Source organism: Gavialis gangeticus, unplaced genomic scaffold (assembly GCF_001723915.1).
Source record: "Gavialis gangeticus isolate Ggan-Ray unplaced genomic scaffold, GavGan_comp1, whole genome shotgun sequence".
Taxonomy (NCBI): Eukaryota; Metazoa; Chordata; order Crocodylia; family Gavialidae; genus Gavialis; species Gavialis gangeticus.
In genome coordinates this window covers 77,997,365-78,009,490 of record NW_017729031.1, presented here as the reverse complement: position 1 = coordinate 78,009,490, position 12,126 = coordinate 77,997,365, and the positions used below count along the sequence as shown (strand labels likewise).

General features: G+C 38.8%; 1 protein-coding gene across 1 annotated transcript in view; it reads left to right on the top strand.

Moving 5' to 3' along the window:
* The window catches only part of DNAH7 (dynein axonemal heavy chain 7), a 257,096-nt gene that overhangs the window by 113,527 nt on the left and 131,443 nt on the right, over positions 1–12,126 (top strand). The window contains exons 30-35 of the mRNA XM_019522878.1: positions 4,146–4,295; positions 4,703–4,885; positions 6,357–6,533; positions 6,835–6,966; positions 9,277–9,501; positions 11,766–11,963. Coding sequence (XP_019378423.1) covers positions 4,146–4,295; positions 4,703–4,885; positions 6,357–6,533; positions 6,835–6,966; positions 9,277–9,501; positions 11,766–11,963 — 1,065 coding nt within the window. The remainder of the gene's footprint in view (positions 1–4,145; positions 4,296–4,702; positions 4,886–6,356; positions 6,534–6,834; positions 6,967–9,276; positions 9,502–11,765; positions 11,964–12,126) is intronic.

Sequence of the window (12,126 nt, the reverse complement as noted above, 5' to 3'; positions counted from 1 at the left end):
GCTCTGAAAGGGGGGTTGTAGAGGAGCTACAGTGAATTTTGGGGTGGCTACAGTCCCCCCATAACCTCCCCTCCCAGCACTGCTGCCACCCACCCCTGCCTGCCCCAAGGACATGCCCGGCTCAGGCCCCTCTCTGGCAAGAGGATGGCATAGCTGCTGGCCCTAAGCCTGCAGCAGGCAGCCTGCCCTCACCCTGTGCACAAATTGGGGGGGGGCACAGTGGCGGGAGCTGTACCACCTGCCCACCCTCTCACACCCCCTGGATGAGCTGCCCGCGGCTCTGTCCCATGCCCAGCTGGGCAGCACATAACCTTGTCCCAGCTCCACTCCCTCCCTCACCATGGGGGCCTCAATCTGTGCCCCCCCCATGTCCCTCCTCCCCACAGACTAATCGGCTGGACACTGCTCTCCAAGTTGCTGGGCTATGTTCCTGGCTACATGCATGCTGCAGCTGTGCGCATGCATGGGGCATTTATCTCTGACATTATCAGTTACACCGGGCAAAAAAAGCCGATTGCCGATAATGTTAATTTTCCCTTTATTGGTGTTGATCCAGTATGGACCGATATAGAATAAATAATAAAGAATAGGTATTTATTTCATTTCAGTGTCATCCTAGTATGCTCCTTCCCTGTCCCTTTTCATGACATATAACTGAAATAAGATGTAGGCTTCATTCGGAAACTGAAAGCAGAGGAGGTGCATCTGGAATTTAATCCAGGCAATCTAGATTTTTATTCTCAAAGACTTGGACTACCTAAAACTGACAGCCTGGGCATTAGAAAAGCCATACAGTCCAGTGTGCCTCCATTGTCTTCATCAATACATTATGGAATCTAGAAAGAACTCAATCAGGAAATCTCAGTTTATCTGGTCAAATTTCTTTCTTGGTATTACAAGAAAAAGAAACTCTGGATAGTGGACTTTCTTTTTATATGTATGAAGTTTATCATAATGGGATCATGGTCTCCAGACACGTTTGTAGTATAAAATAAATAATTACCATACTGGTGATCTCAGTTACACTAAAATGCCTCCATGTTGGTTGGCTAGAGACCTGCAGTGAAGCACCTTTAAGAGACAGGTAACAGTCCTCATGGTTTTCTTTACTCAGACATGTCAGACTTCTAAACTGAATATCAGTAAGTGTTTGAGTTAGTCTAAATGGTATGTTAAACAAACCTGATCTTTTATTTTTTCTGATCACCAAAGTAAATTTTCATTACTTTGCATCCTTTTGGAACTGCTACAGTTTGTTTGCCTTTATATGCTTGTTATTCTACCATAATATTTATTACGGTTCTTCTTTATCCTTTGCCCCCTACTTCTGTGAATCACTGTTCAATACTTCTTTTTAATGATGAATGAAGAAAGAAGCTGTGCAGCAGAGTGTGAAATTTCTTACCTGATAATTTTCTTTGTTAGCAATTGCTCTTCTCTTTCTACCCACCCTGACAGTCTTTTAAATAACCAGAATACAGACTGGAATTTTTCTCTAAAGGAATTACCTTAAGGATAATAATCATATTTTCAGTATGTTTTTTTTCTTATGGTAATTGTTGGACCTGCTCTGTAGGAACTTTTTTACCCTATCTGAAATAATGGGGAGGTGGGGAGTGTCTTAATCTAGGAGTCTGCATCAACAGCATTGGACCATTTCTGAATTTTATAGGAGGGAGATATTACCTATTTCTGATGAATGAGAAAGAAGTTGGCTAACAGATAATTATCCAATAAAGAATTTGTTATTTATGTCCAAATTCAAAATCTAGATTCAAATGCTGTTTCTTGAGCATTGATGATGATGATTAATACTCAAGAAAGACTGAGTTTTCATATCTGTATTGTTGTAATTAAATTATACTACTGATATTTTATAATGTTATCATTACATGTTTGCTGTTTACATAGGTATAATTATGAGTTCGGGCTGTCTATGGAGATGGTCAGTTGATTTTTTTTTTCTTTACTTAGTAGACTTGTCCTTTAGGGTTTTTGTTGACTTAGACCATATATAGACATGCAGTTTCTCCTTGGTGAGCTGCTGCTCTCCCAGGGGAAGCCACAAGTGTTCAGCATTTTTCTCCCAGAACAAAAATGACCTCTGCAGGAGAAAAATAAATTGAGAATGGCTAGGTTTAAATCATTCCCTTTTTTGGCCATACCCTTGAACCTGGGGCCTTGGCCTGCCTGGTATGGGCACTTATTCTGCTACCTCCTCAGAAGCACACTGGGGGCAACTCAGGTGGCCAGAACGCTACATCTGAGCTGAGCCACACACACACTTCTTGCCACTGGAGTGGTTAGCCAGGGTCAGGTGACCCTACAGCCCTTCCAATAGTAACCCCTGACCTGGAAAAGGAAGGGTGTGGGCAGCAAGACTCAACTTTACATCTGGGCATCTGCACCCTTGGCTTGGGATGCTACTGGCACTCTGTTGGATTTTCTGAATACCCAACCCAGCTTGTCCATGGACCCTGAGTTTGGCTTGACCCTTTGGCTCCCTGACTTGACTGTGGTTTGATCCCCTGGATACCTGACCTGGCTAGCCTCCTGACCTTGTGCTCTGCCTGACCCTCTGGATCTCTTTGTTGCTGATGCAGATCTTCTGGGTTCTGGCTTCCCTACACTCAGACTCTGCACACTCCCCTTGGGTCTTGGCTGCTCCTCCTGACCCTGGGTGACCCCCAGACCTGGCTGCCCATAGCCCAGCATGATGCCCTTGGGAGAGCATATCTATGTATACATTCTCTTTTGAGAGAAGCCACAGCACAATCCTTTAGAATTCTAGGGGGCTTTAGGCTTTGCTTCCCTCCTCCTACCTCCTTAGAGTGTCACATTATACTGCAGGGGGATACTGGCTGACCCTGAGCAGTCTTGGTCAGCCAATCAAGGCTGCTGTGTGCACTACTACCATATGTCTCTGGAGGGACTGAAGGAGCCTTGAAGAACACCCTGAGATGTATGTACAGGGACTCCCTAGCTGCGCAGTGTTAACAGTGCATGCTTTCTGTTCTTCAACAGCTAAACACTCAAATGTCTGTTCAGACATCTCCAGGTAAGTTTTTCTACCAGGATAACAAAGCTGGGAGAATTCTTCTAGATTATTTGAATGTGTGTACACAGCCATAAACATAACTCCCTTTCAATACTTGCTTTGGGGAAGTAAAATAAAGTGTCAAGGTAAGTTATGGCTAAGTAGAAGTTGTCAGAAAAGAGGAGCTATAATCATACATCCATAGAGACGTAATCAGCCTTGTTTGAAACAGTGTTATAAGAATTTCCACACTTTACTTTTCATAGAGTAAGATAAGGTACATATATCCAAAAGGTGGAGAGCAGTTAAAGTACTTAATTATAAATGAATGCCCGACTGCTTATCTCTGACTTTAGATTCAGAAAGATTCTTTAGAATAGATACTGCTGGACTGCTGTTGGAATGAGGGATATTTTTCCCATAATCAAAGAACCCATATTTCTATAGTATCAAGATATAACAAGATTGTCAGACTTAGTACTTTTGAGTGCCATTTATTCTTATGGAATAGTGGTTCCTAACTACTTCAGATTTACAAAAAACACATTGAATGAAATGTCTGTTTATTTCACAGGGACTGAAGAAAAGAATTAGCGTAATCAAAACTAAAATTAGAATTCTTTATATGCTTAAAATGAGAATAATTATGAACTTTTACCCAGCACTTTTCTGTTTCACTGCACATTACAATAGAGAACACTATTATTCTTTTTGTATAGATGAGAAAACCATGGCACAAAAAAGCAAAGGGATTTGTCTAAGGTCATACGACATGTGGGAAGAGACCTTGGATTTCTTAACTCCCCTGTTTACAGCCATTGCTTTATTTCTTAAAGAAATATTATTATATTTAAATTTCATATATCAAGATATTATTTGTAACAAAACTTGACTACCAGCTTCTTTTCATCAATTAATATATTTTTCTGTAAGTTACTTTAAAATATTTTTAGAGTTTAGTTTGCATAGATAGTAATTTTTTCCAGTCTTACTGTTGGGTGCTTTAAGAAGATTTTCTGATGTATAAGAGAAGTCAGAGTAAATACATGATACAATAAAGGATATATTCTGTAAAAGTCAAATATATGTATATATATTTTATGTCTAGGGGTTGATGGAGGAAAACAAGGTTCAGATTACTGTTATAAATCCCAAGTCTATAACCATGGGTCAGCTTTATGGACAATTTGATCCAGTCTCGCATGAATGGTCTGATGGCATCCTCGCAGTGAGCTTTAGAGCATTTGCTTCTTCTGTTGTAAGTACAAACAAGTATTTTGTGATGTAGGTGTAAATTAATTCTACAGTATTAATAACATGGGCTTTAGTGCATCTTGTATGCACAATTTGTAATAGAATACACCTGGTGCATATACTGAGTATTTGTGGCAGCTTACCATACCCTGAGCAACCAGACTGCAGTCAAAAGTAGATTGGGCTCATGAGACAAGATTACCTTATTTTTCTAAAGTAGGATATTATAATTGAGTATTAATCCTGTATAAATATTTGCAAGGCTGGGTCCTTACCTTATGCTTCCCTAAATCTATACAGTTAATACATTATATACTGCTGGAAATATAATAGATCTAATATATTTCTTTGGACTAAACTTAGTTTACTGAAATCTGAGTTTTCTGATCAAAATGATTTTCTGTAAACAAGACACCAGACAGGAAATGGTTGATTTTTGATGGACCAGTAGATGCAGTATGGATTGAGAATATGAATACAGTACTGGATGATAACAAGAAGCTATGTCTTATGAGTGGAGAGATCATCCAGATGTCACCACAAATGAGCCTTATTTTTGAACCAATGGATTTAGAAGTTGCTTCCCCTGCTACTGTAAGTATCTATCTTTGAAAGATTACATTGTACATATTCATTATTCAGAACTGAAAACAGTTTCTTTCCCAGTTCATTTGCAATGCATTGAATTAAAAATATTTGCTATTATAGTTTGTATTCTTGCAATTTATTTTTAAGTAAAACATTTTGTAGCTATTCCTTTTAGACTTAAAATTTAGACTTACATTTTTTTGTAAGAGTATTAGAATACTATTTGAGGTGTTATGCAGACCACCCAGCTGATCCTATAATCATAAAGGACTTCAAAGTTCTGACAAGGAAAAGGAAGCGCTGTAAAGGAAGAATTTAAATTAACTACTAAGCAAATTCTGGTAAAATTAACAATCACTATTCCTCTTCTTCACAGTTTATTTACACATATTATGTTGTTTAGTGGAAAGTGTGACCTTCAATTTCAGGGCCTGTCTGCAGTAGAGTAAAAACTTCTTTTTCATCCTAAATGGCAATCAGCTGCATCTCAGATAGCAACAAAATATATAGGTCACTCATGCGAGATAGGAACTTACCTTAAAATTGCTGTAATATTGAATAAAAATATAAACACTAAGGGTGTGCCCAGATGAGTGTGCATACAGCACATGCCCCACATGCAGAAATTCCCAAATAATTTGCATCATGGGGGTGGGGAGGAAGGGTTTAATACTTAGCTTAATAATTATCTTCATCAAAACTAAAATTAGAATTCTTTATATGCTTAAAATGAGAATAATTATGAAGTTTTACCCAGCACTTTTCTGTTTCACTGCACATTACAATAGAGAACACTATTATTCTTTTTGTATAGATTCTTTTGGGAGAAAAAAGTGGGGTGGTGCACATCGTGGTAACGTGTGCTGTCCGAAACTGAAGCCTGGCTGGCCAGCGCCATGCTTCAGCTGCTGGCCAGGCTCCCTACTGCTGGATTGCCAATGCTGGAGTCCCAGAAAGCCCCCAGGAGCCAACGTCTCACTGTCGGGGCCAGCCCACATGATGGCTCCAGCCTCACCTACCCCACCTGGGGCAAGAGTGTGCACCAGAGCGTGCATTCATGGGCGTTCTCCAGGGGACAAATAGCAGTAGCATTGCTATGTGCCACTGCTACTTGTCCCAAGAAAAATGCATGTCTGGATGTGCCCTAAATGTGCAACGCTAAATCCCAGTAGCAGCTGTAAACTAGGTATTGGGGTCCAAGTCTGTTGAAGAAAATCTTTCTGATTCCACCTGCCATCCCAGGAAAGTCAGTTGTTCAGTGGTCTAGCTGAGTTTGAATTATGCTTCCAGTCTTTCTCAGAGGGACACTGACAAGCCAGAGGCAATGCATTTTTATATTTAAGATAGTAGAATTATCACCAACTACTAAGAACTTCAATATCTACATAGTACAATACTAAATATTATTTTAAGGCTCTTGCAGCAGGAAAGAAAATCTGTAGAGGCCACACAAGCTAACCATTATACTTTTTTGCAGGTTTCCAGGTGTGGCATGATCTATATGGAACCTCACATGTTAGGCTGGAGGCCACTGATGATGTCATGGCTAAATCTGATGCCATCTGGGCTAAGTGCTATGTATAAAGAATTTATAATAGGCTTGTTTGATCGAATGGTTCCACTCTGTCTTGAGTTTATTAGAAAATGTACAAAGGTAGGATAAAGAGAGTTTTTATTAAAATGTATGAATAATATTAACTGAAAAGCAAATAATTTCAAACAAAAATTGTCAAGTTAAAGTTTAGTAATTTTAACCAAAGTATACTCAGGGCTCTGCTATATGGAGACTCTTTTGTTTATATGTTTAATTATATTTTAATTTTGCTCCAAAATATATGTTTGACATGGAGTCTACAGGAATATCATTGTCTTTATAATAAGTAATAAATATAATGTGACTTCTTGTCAATTAATTTAATATATATTTTATAGAGAATGTTTTTCTTTTATTTCAGGAATTATCTCCTACTTCAGACACAAACTTAGTCAGATCCTTAATGAATCTAATGGATTGTATGATGGATGAGTTTGCTGATGAAGCCAAAATTAAAGCTATGAGTGAACGTGACATTTTCTCATGGCTTGAGGTAGGCAGTATTTTTAACACAGAGAATTGTAAAGCTCAAGGTGAACTTTACAGCCATGACTAGGCTCTTAAGTAATAAAACACAAAATATTTGATTGTTACAATAAACTTCTTGTAAATTAAGTTTAGAGAGTATTGTCATTTGCTAACTATCTACTTTTTAATTAATACCTATTTTAATCTATGTTTGATTTACTGAAATAAGCTGTTAGCAAGTTTTATAGCAATTGAATGTTTTAACATTCTTAGTAAAAAGATTCTGAGCTTCAAGAATCATAAAATTATAGAAAAGTCTTGCACTTAGGATGGAACAGTTGCATGCACAAATACAGGCTGGGGGTTGATTGGTTAGGTTGCAGTACTACAGAAAAGGACCTCGAGATTACAGGGGATCATACGCTAAATATGAGCCAATAGCGTACTCTCGTTGCAAAAAACATCAGTAGCATACTGCATTGTATTAATAGGAGTGTCACTTGCAAATCAAGTGAAGTGATCCTTCTACTCTATTTAGCATTGGTAAGGCTTCACCTGGAGTACTGTGTCCACTGTTGGGTTCCACACCTCTAGAAAGATATAGCCAAATTAGAGAGTCCAATGGAGAGCAATGAAAATCATTAGAGGCCTGGGAAGCATGCCTTATGAAGAAAGGCTGAAAGAACTAGGATTATTTAGTCTGAAAAAGAGGAGACTGAGGTGGGATTTGAAAACAGTCTTCACATTCCTGAAGGGTGTTTATAAGGAGGATGGAGATGGACTTTTTTCTGTGGCTGCAAGAGACAAGACTAGGAGCATGTCGAGTATTTACCCAGTATGGCCAGGGCCTTTGTGGCAGTCAGTGTGGATGTGCCATTGGAAAGGTTGCCCAGGGACATGGCTGTGTGCAATTTCTGATTGGTGGCCCTCTCACCTGCCATGACTTGATGGTATGTTTAACTGTTCAGGAGCTGGAATGTACAGATGGTCTCTGTCCTTGGGTTTTCAAGGAGTTCCTCCTTCTCTTTACACTCCCACCCATACCATTGCAAACAATAATACAATCCACAAAAAGACACAATGACTGGAGCCAAGAAGCCACAAATTGGGCTGAGTTTGCCTATGCTCAGCAGGTCAGGATTGTCCAGTCAGGTTCAGCTCTCAATGTCCTGGTCCCACCTATTAGGGTTTGGAAGAAAAGTCCACCCCAACACAGTCTCTCCCCAGTCAGCTGTTAATGGCTGGTGCCAGGTAGGTGGTGAACACAGGCTCACTGAAGTTTAATCACAGAGTAAAAGTTTGAACTAGATGAACTCCTGAGGTCCGCTTCCAGCCTTACTTTTCTGAAAGTCTGTGATTTCCACTAGACCTTTGCTTTGGAAGTCGTAGAAAGAGATGTGAGAGGTTTCACTTTGAAATTTGTCCACACCTGTTTTAGCATTTGTTAGTTTACCTGGTATATTAGTATTTCTGAAGGAAGGGCAACCCAAGAAAACACTTAAATTATTTCTTATGTAACCAGGGAGTCTGTTGTATTTATAAGGAATAGTGGGTTACATACTCCAAAAGTACTTGCTCTAGGAAAAAAAGGTCTATTATATCAATTTCCATCTTCTGCAATTATAGATATAGAGTTGACCTTTTGGGGAAACTTTCTAGTAGTTAGGGCAGAAGAAGCAGGAAGCTGTTACCTCCATATAGAAATCCCTGACCTTCCCCATGTGCCTCCCCAACCTTCCCCAAAAATCAGTCACCATCTGTCCTGGATTTTAACTTTACCCAGATGGGTAGTGTGTATGGCCAGGTGCCCATGGAGGGACAGTTTCTTGTTATTCTCTTACTTCCAGTCTTCATCATGAGGATGGCCCTGTTGAGGAATGTATGTTTGTTCTTATGCAACTTTGCACCAGTTAAGGCCCAATTTCTGCAAGCTATGTATATGCTTAGGGGTCATGTTTACGTGTTTATATTTCTGTATTGCATTATTTCTGTAAGAATGTGAGCTTTAGATAAGGAGTCTAAGCCTCTCTATTTTTTTCACCTGTTGGCATTCAGTAAATAAATAAAAAGTGAATAGCCTTCTTAAATAGAATCAATAAATAAGATCACATGTTGATATAACAGGATTTCCAGGGTGCTGTAAACCATTAGAAGAGATCGTAAGTGTAATATTATATCTGTTTATTTAACTTACTGTCATATTTCATTACTTCTGTATGTTAATATTTGGCTTAGTCTACTTCCATGGCAGCTCATGGATTTCAATGAACAAAAAATAGGTATATTGTAAACACACAACTACTGATATTTTATATTTCTATTTTCTCTATACTAGGGTATTTTCTTGTTTTCATTGACTTGGTCTGTGGGAGCTAGCTGTAAGGAGGATGATCGACTAAAATTTGATAAGCTTGTGCGAGAAATCCTTGATGGACCGATTAGTGATGAGACAAGAGAATGTTATAAATTGTTGAGCAGTATTGATCAGCCAGCTTCAAAGGCCTTCACAGTCCCATTTCCCACAGAGGGAACAATTTATGATTATCGATTTGTTAAAAAGGTAAGGATTACAACACAAATTGATCACCCATTCCAAACTGATCTTTTTTGAATATTATATGATGTTACTACTACTATAATTCATTTCTCCTGCACAGTTTTTTTTATTGCTAATGGACAATGTATTCCACCTGTAGAAGTCAGAGATAGTCAGTGTTGTTGCTGGAGGTTTCAGTACTTCAGTTTACAACAGCTGAATTCCTTTGGTGGCAGAAATTCCAGCTTCTGGTATAGTTTCTCCTATCCACTTTGTTACACAACTTTTTCACTTTTATGTGTAAAGTTATAACTTTATTTCACTTTCTAGGTCCTCTCTCCCTCTTCTGTGTTAGGATCCACTGGAGTACTGAGGTTCTAATTTCTCTAGTACAGCATCTCTTTAGCAGCTTCCTTTGGCCCAGCAGGAGATGGTAGGCAAGGGGGAAAGGTTAGACAATCTTTTAGGCACCAAATGCCCTTCCTCAAGTCAGGAAGCAGACAAAACTTAAGATATTTAAGTCTTGTCCCAAATTCTGACCTAAAATTAGTAGTATAATAATGGGGTAATCTGGGCATCAGCCTTGGAGACCCATTTGGAGAGGGCACAAGCAGTTCAGCTACTGCTGCTGCCACCTCCAGGCTCTGCCCAAAGTAGTCATGGAATGTCTCTTAAATCAGACAATCCACCTTTCCTCATTCTTTCCTAATCCTAATTCTTAACAAAGCAAGGACTGTATGACACACTCTAATTCCTTCTATCTCAAAAGAGGTATCGCTTCAGAGTTCTCATCACTTCAGAGTTCTCCACGATTGTTTTTATCTTTTTCTGAGAAGATCATGGACCAGTCATTGTTAACATTTTACCAAGATAGCTTAGAATAGCGATTCTCAGCCAGGGTACTGGGGTATCCTGGGGTGCAGGGAGATTCTTTGAAAGGTACCACAGGAAGTGTGAGCAGATAAGGGCAAGCTCGTTCTTGCCTGGCCACTTCCCTGCCCCCATCATCTAGCCCTTCTATAAGAAAGTAATTACTGTAATTAGTTTTTGAAATGGGCTGTCACTTAATTCACAAAAGTTATGTGCCTTGAGTCTGACAAGGGGTATATTGAGTGTAAAAAGGTTGAGAACCACTGTCTTAGAATAACATGCTCAGGTTGGGAGCTCATTCAGTCAAGGAATGGTCAGCTTTTTCATCCTCTGTGCAAAGTGACCATCCTAGTTACCTGAAAAGTAGATCCTGGAATTTGTCTAAACTTTCCCCATTGTAGAAACATCAGATAGGTCTTTTGGTAGCTTTTGCTGTATATGGGGAAAACAACTTTTCCTGACTATTGTTTTTCTGCTTATCCTTTGCTTCTGTGTCCCACTGTTCAGTACTTCTGCTTAATGGTGAATGAGGAGAGAACTATGTAGCAGAATGATAATAATTTTCATTTCATTTCATTAATGGCTTCTTTCCATATTCAAACCAACCTGATAATCTGGAGCTGAGTTGGATATAATTTAGAACAAGCTGAAATTTTTCTCTAAAGAGAGACTAGGATATGAAATTATTTTAGGGTTATGTGTTTATTCTATCAAGCTGCTAATGGTCACTGCTAGTGATCAGTTGATGGCACATCACAGCTTTTGGTGATTGAGTTTGAAGGGAAGAGCTTAGAAAGAAAAATATGCTTCTTAAATGATAAGTTTAGTCAGGAAGTTCAAAATGTATATTTGTTTTATTTAAGACAATCCAGACATGTCTACACGTGGCCGTATGGTGCCGTTGTTACTGCACCGTCAGATAGTACTTCCTATTGAAAGTACTAAATGACAGCACAGTAACAGCCCATACTGCACTCTTCTGGCTGCACGGTTATTTTTAGCTGGTATGTTGCCATAACGGTGCGCTATAATGACAGACCATGTTGCTATGTTGACGTAGCTGCAGCATCACAGTTTTTGCCTGTCAACACTACTTTCCTGTAGTGAATTGCTATGGCAGTGTAGCATCATGTCTAGATGTGCCCTCCTTGTCCTTTAGTCTTTGCTCCTATGTTCCACTTTTCTTTTGTAGTACTCTGAATGGTCAGCACTAAATCAGGTTAAGTATAATTTCTTACAGTACACTAAGAGTAGTCTGGTTTTCAATACTCACATGAATATGAGTAAGAACAGAAACAACTTTTATAGCTGATTGTCCTTTAAGTTTTATTTGAGATATAGTCTCCTGTATCAGTGCAGATCTCTTTTCTTTTTGCTTTTCATTATTACACATTTGACTTTTTTATAAATTAAAACAGGGAGAGGGAATATGGGAGCCATGGGTAGAAACACTCAAATTGGCTCCTCCAATACCTTGCGATATGATGTTTAATGAAATCATTGTACCAACTCTGGATACTATTCGATACTCTGCTCTAATGGAATTGCTGACAGTGCATCAAAAACCTTCTGTATTTGTGGGGCCAACAGGAACTGGAAAGAGTGTCTATATTATTGTAAGTAAGTTTTAAAACTTAAGCTATTTATTGTTTAAAATATGTAGGGTAAGGAATAAACTGACAAAACTGTTGATCAAAGCAAAGTAAAAAGCCAGTGAATGGATATTATGAAGCAAAACTATGGATAATGGTAGTGCTATGTTTTTTAACATTTAGATTG